The sequence below is a fragment of the Sinohyriopsis cumingii genome, chromosome 16, assembly GCF_028554795.1.
Source record: "Sinohyriopsis cumingii isolate HCF-2022 chromosome 16, ASM2855479v2, whole genome shotgun sequence".
NCBI classification, from domain to species: domain Eukaryota; kingdom Metazoa; phylum Mollusca; class Bivalvia; order Unionida; family Unionidae; genus Sinohyriopsis; species Sinohyriopsis cumingii.
Genome location: NC_142976.1, coordinates 43170351 through 43182742, shown reverse-complemented (window position 1 = coordinate 43182742; position 12392 = coordinate 43170351). Strand labels below are relative to the sequence as shown.

At 34.2% G+C, this 12392-nt stretch overlaps 1 protein-coding gene across 9 annotated transcripts in view; it reads left to right on the top strand.

The window, feature by feature from the left end:
- Window positions 1-12392, top strand: part of LOC149780321 (F-actin-uncapping protein LRRC16A-like) — a 241386-nt gene that overhangs the window by 147793 nt on the left and 81201 nt on the right. For 3 of the 9 annotated variants that reach the window (XM_089937168.1, XM_089937167.1, XM_089937169.1), the window contains exons 28-29: window positions 531-569; window positions 8606-8675. In XM_089937168.1, the coding sequence (XP_089793294.1) occupies window positions 531-569; window positions 8606-8675 (109 nt within the window). Of the gene's footprint in view, window positions 1-530; window positions 570-8605; window positions 8676-10332; window positions 10513-12392 lie in introns of all 9 variants that reach the window. The other 6 variants (XM_089937171.1, XM_089937172.1, XM_089937170.1 and 3 more) reach the window with 3 other exon arrangements.

Sequence of the window (12392 nt, the reverse complement as noted above, 5' to 3'; positions counted from 1 at the left end):
AGATTTTTCTACATTTAATTTTTTTTAAAACTTATCCTTTTTGATTTGCAGTGGACCCATACATGTTTTACAAGAACATGTCTAGCTTCGTATAATTTATATACTGTTTTATAATAGGTTTATGTAACAGTTATATTTGAGACATAAGGGGCTTTGCACAGACCTGAACATGGCATTACCACAATGCCTGGATTGCACAGTCCTTATGAACTTGTTATGCACCTTGTGGACCCAAGTTGAATCCTTTATTCTGCTATATGGAAGGATGAATGGTCGTCCATCCAGATTGGGTGCTTTTGTCCAGGTTTTCCCATTTCCTCAACTCAAAGATCTCATCACACAGAATTTGAGTTGTTGAGAGTGCAGTGTCCAAGTTGCAAGATGTGCAACATATATGAAATACGATGGAACTAAAGCTAAATGAACATCGCTTAGTAATTTCATACATTACAACAAAAAAGTTATTTATGAGTGCAAGTCTGTTGAAATGGAACAAAATGTTTTCACCATATTATATTTGCATATAACAGTCACAGAAGAAAAGAAGAGCACCATCAACTCCAGAAATGGTATAGAATCATTGTTCACTGTGCAAGCAATCCTCGTTTTGTACTTTCTGCTTACAATCAGCTTAGCAGCTGTAATTATCTCAAACATTTATTCTTGCAAGTTTATATTGCCTACAAGTTCAAAGACCTCAATAAAGGGTCATGCTCTTCTCATGTCAGACTATATTTTATTGTTTGTAATGTCTTGATAGCATGTCTATAAATATCAGTAATTGGTACCACTGTTTTTTTATTTTGATTGTCATTTCTGTTGTGGCTAAAAAAAATCTAAGAAATTTCAGCCTTTTTTTATTCTGTTCTGTGAAAGTTCAGTGATCAGATGAGCATCTGCATGTAGGTGTTTAGTCTCGCTTGGAATGTATCAAAGGATTGTTTCTTTAAATGAATTATGTGAAATCAAATTTAATCTTTCTGCATTGCCATGTGAAATACATCTCATGTATGTTTTCTTGCATCAAGGTATTGATTATAAACTTGTTCAATTATATATGAATTATATGTGACATCTGGTGTCTGTCTTTACCTTTTCTCATACATTAATATAGTACACACCTCAGCTCACTCATTAGGCATACATTTTCTGTCAGTGAACCTATGAACATTCTGTAGTATTGCTACATGTCTGAAAGGATGTTTTCTTTTGAATGAAGAACTTCCTGTCTTTCTTTGTTTTAACAATGGTAACAAAAGGTTTGGTTTGGTTCTGGTGTTTTAGGCCACAGCAACACAAATAGGTTATTTTGTGCCAAGACAATTGGAGTAATGTACATTGCCCAATGACACACCACGGTGGCTGATCGGATAGTGGGATTTAATCCCACTCCCTTTTTGGTTGCAAATTTAGCATGCTAACCACCGTGGTTCCTGCCTCCATTGTATCTTATGATTAGCAGTAGTGTGCATTAGCTGTCAAAAGGAGCGAAGTCAAGAACATTTATAAAAAGTCGTTAATAATAATTGCAGAGGGTCCTTAATATGTAAGTGTATGCTATTAGGGCAGGTTTCACTGTACTAATCTTTATGATCATATATCTTTGAGTGGCGTCTTGAGTTATACATGTTGGACATGAATCAACCTTTGTGTATTCTGTGTGCCTTAACAAAAAGAAAGTCTCTTGGGTAAATGAATATGAGTTGCACATTATAGACCAAATTGGACAAATCATGATTTGTGATAAAAAAAATCAGCAATGCCATGTGACTTTTCTGTACTCATCTTCATTATTCTCAATGTACATGTTTTTATCAGTATAATTGTATATAAAGCATTTAGCAATCTTGCACAGTTTCTCCTATTACTGATAAAGATAGGGACTTCAAGTATTTTTTTCTCGATGTGTTCTGAAGATGTGCTTATTCATAAGGGTTTGGGATGTGATACCCAGGTCATAACTCCAGAAATTTCAGCATATTTTTATTTTGGTATTTTTAGAGGTTAGTCCACGGAATGAAATACTTTCCAATATGCACTCTTGGAGAGGCAAAACCTTGAATTTATTTACCCATTAAAATGTCTTTTTACAAACCATGAAAATTGAGTCTCATGAAAATAAATGATATTTCAGTATTATGTTTGGGATATATTTGACACAGGTTGTGTTCTTAAAAAAAGCAAATTTAGTGAAATGGTGAGCTGTTATGTTGTATAAGCCAGTTGAATGATATTAGACCCACTTGGAATTGCTTGTTCTTGTTTGCTGTGACAGTTTTGGATGGTTTGACAGTTTGGAAAGTATCAGTCTGATTCAGTGTAACCTCCAGCTTTGCTCAGATCTGGAATGCACCAATAACTTGTGATCTTCAGGTGAGCTTTGAAATTCCTGTTCCACTTAATTATACAAATCAGGCAAAGCGTTTCCTGTCTTTTTAACAAGTTATTTTTTAAAACTTTCATAAGTATAAGAACTGTATTTTATTGTTGAGTTGAGAGGTGAACAGAGCATCAGTGGCGCCCATAATCTGGTCAGTGCATGCATTGGATTGCTTGACCCACTTTTTATAGTTCAGTAATAGTCATGTGTTCTTAATCTCTGACCTTTTCTGTAAATAAAAGTGAAAAATATTTCTGTATAATGTTATACAGTGGAACCTGTCTTGAAAGACCACCCCTTCTGCCAAAGCATAATGGTCTCTCATGACAGGTGGTCTCTCATAACAGGTTATAACACTATATAATCTCTAAATCTGTACATGGAGAACCTGGTCTCTCAGGACAGGCGGTCTCTCATAGCAGTGGTCTCTCAAGACAGGTTTTACTGTATGCATCAAGGCATATCCTCTTAGAGCTTACCCAGTAAGATGCATGATGATAATTTATTCTTTGGCAAGATAAAGTTCACTCAATTAACTACATGCATATGTTAATAACAGTGTATTCATAATCAGAAAAATTCACCTAATGAGGTATATATATATGGTAATAACAATGTATTCATAGGCAAGGTAAAGTTCACCCAATGAGGTATATATATGGTAATAACAATGTATTCATAGGCAAGGTAAAGTTCACACAATCAGGTATATGTATATGTTAATTTACAATGTATTCATAGGCAAGGTAAAGTTCACCCAATACAATATATGATAATAACAATGTATTCATAGGCAAGATAAAGTTAACCCAATACAATATATGATAACAACAATGTATTCTTAGGCAAGGTAAAGTTCACCCAATCAGGTGTATGTATACGATAATAACAATGTATTCAAAGGCAAGATAGTTTTACACAATCAGGTATATGTATATGGTAATAACAATGTATTCATAGGCAAGGTAAAGTTCACACAATCAGGTATATGTATATGATGATAATGTATTCATATGCAAGATAAAGTTCACCCAATGAGGTATATGTATATGTTAATAACAATGTATTCTTAGGCAAGGTAAAGTTCACCCAATCAGGTATATGTATGTGGTAATAACAATGTATTCATAGGCAAGGTAAAGTTCACACAATCAGGTATATGTATATGATGATAATGTATTCATATGCAAGATAAAGTTCACCCAATGAGGTATATGTATATGTTAATAACAATGTATTCTTAGGCAAGGTAAAGTTCACCCAATCAGGTATATGTATATGATAATAACAATGTATTCAAAGGCAAGATAGTTTTACACAATCAGGTATATGTATATGATAATAACAATGTATTCAAAGGCAAGATAGTTTTACACAATCAGGTATATGTATATGATGATAATAACAATGTATTCATATGCAAGAAAAAGTTCATCGAATCAGGTACATGTATATGTTGATAATAATGTATTCTTAGACTAATGTTAATAGTATCATATAAATGATAACAACACTGTATTCTTAGCCATAATATATCTTTCAGGCCCTGGATTACAGAGTGGTCAGAGCTACTAGCTTTTGCAGGTCACTAATATCTAACCTCTGGATTTGAGTCTCTGGCTCAGCCATCATGGTTCTGTCAGAAAGCTTGCCAGTAGCTTCTCATGGGTTGGTGGTTCTTCCCTGGGTTTTCTTGGGTTCTTTTTCCACCAAATATACTGGCTGTCATGTATAACCTATTATTTGTTGAAAAATGGCATTAAACCCATTGCATCAAAAACTATATATATCTTTGTAATATCACGATCAAAACAGTTGCCTGGATTTATTGCTGGTAGCTGAGTTAATGTTTTGTAACACACATGCTATATAATGTTCTAAGACACTTAAGAATGTGTGTGTATGTGTTATGATTTAGATTTTTAACGTAGATTTAATAATTGTGCAGTCATATAGCTACATTGACTGCAGTGTGGCAATTTATAGTGATATCTAGTATTGGGGTATCATGCCACAAATGTATCATCATGCCCAACCCAGTCACATTATCCTAACACCAGGTCAACTAGACCAAACACTAACCTCTTAATGCTGAGCATTTATATAAGTCTTTGTTATGACTTTTCTGAGGTTCAAAACCAGCGACATCCTGCATACAAGGCAGATGCTCCAACCAATTAGGCCACTGGAGTGGTGACTTGAGAATGTAATACACTGATTGAACATAGCAATTTACAGCAGAATAATTCACAAGGTACAGTCAGTGATTAGGATGCCTTTACAGAGAATGACACTTTTTGGTATTTTTCAAATGTAAATTCTCAAGTGTCTTGAAATGTTGATAACATTCTTGTGCTTAAATGTTTGAGGGCACAAAAATGTGGATAACAGTCTTGTGTTTAAGGGATTTAAGGATGATAGAATATGTGTCTAAGGATTTGAAGTCAGTAGAATAAGAGTCTTGGTTTAAGGACTTTATGACAATAGAATGTGGATGAGTCTTGTGTTGAATGACTTGAGCTAAGTAGAATGGGGATAACAGTCTTGTATTTAAAGATTTAAGGACAATAGAATGTGGATAACAGTCATAAGTTTAAATATTTGATGACAATATAATGTGTATAACAGTCTTGTGTTGAAGGACTTGAGCTAAGTAGAATGGGGATAACAGTCTTGTATTTAAAGATTTAAGGACAATAGAATGTGGATAACAGTCATGTGTTTAAATATTTGATGACAATATAATGTGTTTAACAGTTTTGTGCTGAAGGACTTGGGCTCAATAGAATTGGATAACAGTCTTGTGTTTAAATATTTGAGTACAATAGAATGTGTATAACAGAATTGTATTGAAATATTTGAGGACAATAATGTTGTAACTACAGTAAAATCATCATAGTCATGTTCAAATCTTTGAATACAAAGCCAGGCCTAAGTTTTACCAAAAAAAGCATAAAAATTAGGTTATCTCCCTTAGGATACTTCCATCAATACAAATATTTTATTAACAATGAAACTTATTCTTTCTTTGGTTTTGAAACGTTAAACATGGAAACCTTTTTAATCTTGAAAAACTAGTTGGAGTTCCTTAGATTTGAAGAAAATCTCAAAATTTCGTCTGATATGGTGGGACTACATTATGCAAAGTTCATATTTTATGACAGTATCTTACTCTCTGATACAAGCAGGATGTGCATTGTTATTAACCAAACATTAAGAGAAATATCCAGAAGTTTTAATTTGAGGAAGAAAATTTGAGATGTTTATTGAAACTGGGGTTAGGTACTGAAATTGCTAGATCGGCAGTCCATTCAAGGGATTTTCAATTTTCTGCATCCCACCACTTCCACAATTGTTTTGCTTACCTAGCTGTATTGGCTGGATGAGTGTATTGTATTTCCTTGTGATTTACTTGCATCAACCACTGTCTGTCTTCCATTGACAGTTGCAGTTTTTAACTTCTTAAAAACTGCCAGACCAATTTCAGCCATATTCCACATGCAGAGCATCCTGTCATAAAGACATTTCAGTTTTGTACAAATGCTGCTGCTGTGATGTTTTGCCATCAAATATAGCCACCATTACTATCAATATTTTATGTAAACAAAACCCACTGGCAGACACTCCAAGGTTACTCATGTCCTGCAGATGTGAAAAAAAAATGTCTTCTAAACTAAACTGTAGTGTATTTGTATTTGTGTAGCAGTTTGACTTTAGACAAAATTTGAATGTCCAGGGCAGTTTATTCCCTGGTTTGGAACTAATTATATGTTTCTTTTAATACAGAAATTTCAATAAGGTATTTAGTATAAACCATACAACATAAACTTTGTAGATGGAGTCTTTGATTGCCAAAGTGCATTGAACAGCTAGCTGTAGATTTTCCTGATTGCTTAGTTTATATTGATTGAATGATAATAAAACAGTGACTTTGCTTAAAGCAGGAGAGATTGGCTGACAATATTAGATTCATTTTGCATACTTTGTATGCTTTTAGGAAAGTTTTGTTAAATTTTTAGCTTAAGATATATAAATTGTAAATACACTGCTTTGAGAAAAGTTGACAAAAAATATGGATAGTTGAAAGGTTCTGCAGAAGAGACAAATCTATAAATATTTGATTTTGTGTGAATAATTTTTTAAGATAAGAAAAACATTGTGTAAAAAAATGTATTAATTTTGGGTAGAGATCATGAATAAAAAAATAAAGACCCAACATTGAGTAGGATTCAACAAAATCAGCATGATTTTCGCTATTAAATTACTATATATCCATTGTAATTGTGCTAAAAGCATCATGCACTAGTGGGGCCCCGAGTGGTCTAAAGCGTTCTCTGTTATGGATCACTGCCATCTAACCTCTGCTTGGGTTTTAAGTCTCGGATTCGGCCAATGTGGGTATGTGAGAAAGCTTGCCAGTAGCTTCTCATGGGTGGGTGGTTCTTTCCATGTTTTCGTGGTTTCTTCCTCCACCATTAATACTGGCCGCCATGTATAGCCCATCGTGTGCTGAAAAATGGCATTAAACCCTACAACAACAACGTCATGCACTAGTACAATATGTTGACTGAATTTGCCTGTTAATGTGTGTATTGCATTAGATAAGTTCAAAAGCAGATAAGAATGAAATGGACATTGGTATCCCATCATTACACTTGTATTTTGAATGGAGATAATGCTTACCTGAATTTGTCATGATTTTCAGTAAATATGATGTATTTGTAGCATGAGTTAATGATATTCATTCATTATGTATTTACAGTTGTGTTGGGATATAATTTGAGAGGAATTATTTTTTTAAATTATTCTTTGGAATTACAAAGTGTTTTATGAATTTTTTTGACAAAAACACCACTTTGCGAATACTGAAAACTCATTCAAAGACATTCTGGATTATATCGCTTAGGTATGTACATCAAGACATTCAAGACTGTTTGAATTGTGTACTCATGGACTTGTAATAAGACCTAAAGGATAATATGGAATTTAATTCACGATGATGTGTCTTTTGAATTTTGACTTTGTATTCAAGGCAGATAAATTATTTGCCAAATTTTACTTAAATTATTGGTTTCACTTCTCTTCTGCTGCACAGTTTAAGACCATAGATAATGAGAGACTGGGGGAATTCAGCCCTTTTTCATGCAGTTTTGACCTATATACATTATGGTTAAATATCACCATTTAGCTGAAGCTTTTACCAAGAAATAACAGTAATAAAATGGTGCATAGAAATTATTTGAGAGATAATACGATATTCCTTCTGTTTTAACTATATATATATGCATTCTCAGCAAAAAAGCTGGCATTGTATCACACATTGTTACTCATGCCAAGTTGTAATGGTTTCTATGTACTCACGGGTTTTGTACTTCTTTTTTGGCATTGTTCCTTTTTTTTAATCAGCACATCCTAGTGTAGAATCAAATTGCATTGAATTCATTTATTTTCCCAAGTATCATTGTTTTTCAGTTTTGAAGAAATTAAATCTTTGAACCCTCACATTATTAACTAGCTGCTGGCTAAATTACTTTGTTTTTCTAGCTAAGCTGAAAAAAAAATTTTCTTTTGTTATTTCAAAATTTTTTTTGTTGCAATTGCACAGTATTTAATACCAGCCTACCTTCTACTTTTCATTGTTATCCTGCTACTATAAAAGATAATGAGAAAGCTGATTTTTGTCCATGTTTAAATCCATCACTATGGATCAGTGGGGTGTGGGGTGTTTTTTTTTTTTTAAAGTTAATTCTTATTAGGTTTTTAAATTCATTTTATGGATTAAATCCTTTAAATCTATTACATTAGTACCCTTCAAATAATTGAAGTCAAGATAATTAACCTAATTAGCCCTTTTTTTATGTGGTTATGTCATTAGTGATTCAGCTTGATTGTGTACAGTACAATGCATAATTGTATACTTAACCTTTGATCTTTCAGGTGTTGTAGAATAGTTCAGTGTATACATTATATCATGTCTTATATTGTTTTCTTTTTAAAGTCATCTAATTGTACTAAATTTTGCTGTAAAGTCATCTAGTTTTAATTTTTGCTAATTTTAATGTTGTTTGATGCCATATATAATAAAGCTGTGACAATTTCTTGGGTGAAAGCATTGTAAATGTATGCAGAGATGTCATCAAGTTTTCATATCACTGTCAGATTTTGGCTGTGTTAACCACATTATTATTATTATTATTATTATTATTATTATTATTATTTATTCAGGAATCTCCCAGTACCGCAGTTATGAGGAAGAGTATCCATGAAAGAAAACGTCGTCCACAGTCTGTGATAAGTAAGTAACGAAAAATCACATTCCAAAATGCACAGTCCATGTATCAGACATATCTCTTTTGAGTTTGCAAGTACTTATAGCAATAGAAGTTGAAGACAGCATTTTTTTTCTTTCATAAACTTAAACTGAAAGTCATGTTCATCAAACACATTTAAAATCTTCAAAGATCAAACGGTCATTCAGAGAAAAATAATTTCATTTTAGTAGGATTTTTCATTTACACTGTATATACTGAAATAAATAGGATTTTGTTACATTGTGTATCAGACAATGTTCAAGTTAAAAAGTGAAATCAATAATATGTATCATTTTTGTATAAATCACTTTTACATTGAGATAAAATGGACTTCCAGTAAATATAATGTCAAGTCTTATGTAAAGGGACAGACCCGACCCGATGTCCCCTTGACCCAATTTTGTGTAAAGGGATAGACCAGACCCGATGTCCCCTTGACCCAATTTTGTGCCAGTTTTCCATTGTCAAAGTCCATAGTAATTGATACTCTTCATCTGGACATTTCTGATGATAACTAAGGTGCAGATTAGTCAACAATTGTTATCAGACCTTGGTAACACTGCTGTAGTATTACATGTGAGAACAACAAATACAGTTTTTTTTTTAGATCAATAAAGGCACCTATATGACTACATTGACGTATATCTTAACAAACCGCCAAGACCCAGGTCTGCCAGTGCATCATGCAATGGTAAGTCTGGGTCTTTATTTTTTGCTGCTGGACTTGACTTGTAAGAAAGTATATTGTATGCCATTACTGTGATAGCAGTCCTACTAATTTGTATGCCCTTACTGTGATAACAATTCTACTAAATTGTATGCCCTTACTGTGATAACAGTCCTTCCAAATTGTATGCCCTTACTGTGATAACAGTCCTTCCAAATTGTATGCCCTTTCTGTGATAACAGTCCTTCCAAATTATATGCCCTTACTGTGATAACAGTCCTTCCAATTTGTATGCCCTTACTGTGATAACAGTCCTTCCAATTTGTATGCCCTTACTGTGATAACAGTCCTTCCAAATTTTATGCCCTTCTGTGATAACAGTCCTTCCAATTTGTATGCCTTACTGTGATAACAGTCCTTCCAAATTATATGCCCTTACTGTGATAACAGTCCTTCCAATTTGTATGCCCTTACTATGATAACTGTCCTTCCCATTTGTATGCCCTTACTGTGATAACAGTCCTTTCAATTTGTATGCCCTTACTGTGACAACAGTCCTTCCAATTTGTAAAGCCATACTGTTTCATAGTGCTATGTATTTCCAGCTGCAAAAAGTTGGCCCAGAATTATTGTTGCTTTTGCTTTTGACACTAAAATTTAAATATGAGCCACTAGAAAGCAAGTACAGTTTGGAAAATATTTTGTTAAAAATGCATTGTTTAATTTAACATTGGTCCCCACCACCTGTAGTGCATACCTCTCTTCAACAGCCACTTCATAAATCAAGCAAGTGACCAGTTTTCTCCATTTCTAATTTTCATGTACATTTTGCTTCCTTCTTCCCTGCCTGCTCTAACTGGCCATTTTTTGTCCTTCTCATATTTGGCTGTTTAAGAGAAGTTAGACTGCTGTACTCATCTTTTAAATGGTGATGGTCTTAATTCCACTTAACCCTACTTGCTTTTTGCTATCAGATCGTGAACAGGTGACAGTATTACTTAAGGCTAATTCAGCAAGGTCAGAAGATAACCTTCTGTATCAGTCCAGCTTGGAAAACACCTCTGACCTTGACCCATGGTTGTTGCCAAGGGTAATGGTGTCCACAGTAGATGATGCTTATGTGAATTCATCCCAGATATCTCATGTCACTGCTGGTTTGTATAAGATCCCAGTTTGGTGTCTCTCACTGAGGTGTGAACTGCAGAGTCTAGACCATTGTACTTATCTGATACAAAATTGAGAATTTCATGAACTTAATCACAATAAAATGTATAAATACAGTGCAACATCAGTTACTGTATTCATATTGTTGGGATGCATTAAACAATATTTTGAATAATAATAATAAGAAGAACTTTCTAATGCACCTAATCTTTAGAAGCTCTAAGTGCTTTACAACATTAGACAACACCTTAAAAAAACATACATAATGATATGATTACAAAACAAACACCATGAAATTAGACAACAAAACATGCTGAAAATATTTAAATTATTAAACATTAGGTCTTTAAGTTTCTTCTTGCAGTTGCAATAGGCGAGTTTTTAAGAGCGCTCTTAAATGAGATCACTGTGTCTTTGTGTTTAAGTGCAGTGGGCAATTTGTTCCATGTAGCTGGTATGCAAAAGAACATTGTCAATATGACTTCATTTTCTTAGCGGGAATAATAAGAATACGAGTGCCAGAAGAGAAGCATAAGTATCTTCCTGGTATGTACATATGCGTGACGTCAGATAGGTATGTTGGACTGGAGCCCATCAGTGAAACATAGCACAGAGAGCAAATTTTGTGTTTGATTCTGGATCAAATGGATAGCCAGTGTAGGGTACGTAGCAGGGGGAGGTGTGCTCACATCATGGTACTCTAATGATCTGAGCAGCTGTGTTTTGGACTGTTTGAAGTTTCTGGAGTAAATATTGAGATGAACTAGTCAAAATTGAGTTACAATAGTCCAGTCTTGAAAGTACTAAGGAACATACATGTGTTTTAGTGGCATCAACTGAAAGATAATTGCGAATGGAGCTGATGCGTCTCAGCTCAAGATATGCAGCCTTGCATGTGTTCATGACATGTTGGTGCAACGTGAGAGTACTGTCCGGAGTGACACCTAGGTTTCGTACTGACTGTGAATTTAATGTTGGTGTTGCTTATATTTATTGTTTGAGGTAAATGATGTGAATCAGAAAGTCTTTATGTTGTAATCAAAATGGCTTCAGTTTTTAATCATTCATCTGCAGCTTGTTACATGTCATCCATGATTTTACATTGGAAATGCACCTCTCTACATCTTGGATGGTAGCATCAACTTCAGTTGGGTGGCTTGATCAGCGTACAATTGGTGAGACACTGGATGATATCTATGACACTTGAAGCGGCTGAATGTATAGAATGAAGAGAACATGTCCAAGAACAGACCCCTGTGGAACACCACAACATAGATCAACTGAGCTGGAGTGTTTTCCATTTGCAGACACAGTTTGTGTCCTGTTGACCAAGTAGGACTTGAACCACAGTAAGGCTGTATCATGAATGCCAATACATGCTGGAGACGGTGAAGTAATATATGATGGTCTATTGTGTCAGATGCTGCAGACAAGTCAAGGAGGGTAAGGGCTGTAGTCTTTCTGCTATCCAAGTAGAGAGAAAGTCATTAACTACTTTTAGAAGAGTAGCTTCAGTACTGTGGCAAGGGCGATATGCTGATTGTACATTGCTAAAAAGACTGCTTGAATTCAGATGAGATACAAGTTGGGATAGAACAACTTTTTCTTAGATTTTTGACATGAATGGGAGATTTGAAACTGAGTGGTAGTTCTTTAAACAGTTATGGTCAAGTGTTGGTTTCTTCAGCAGAGGCTTTACAATGGCTTTTGTGAAAAATTATGGGAATTCCTTGGATGAGAGAGAGGTATTAATAACATCAGGTAGTGAAGGCAGTACTGGATCTAAGCACTCAAGCAGCAGTGATGTTGGAATTGGATCAAGTTCACATGACTTTGGTACACTCTTCATCACAGTTGTACATACTAAATC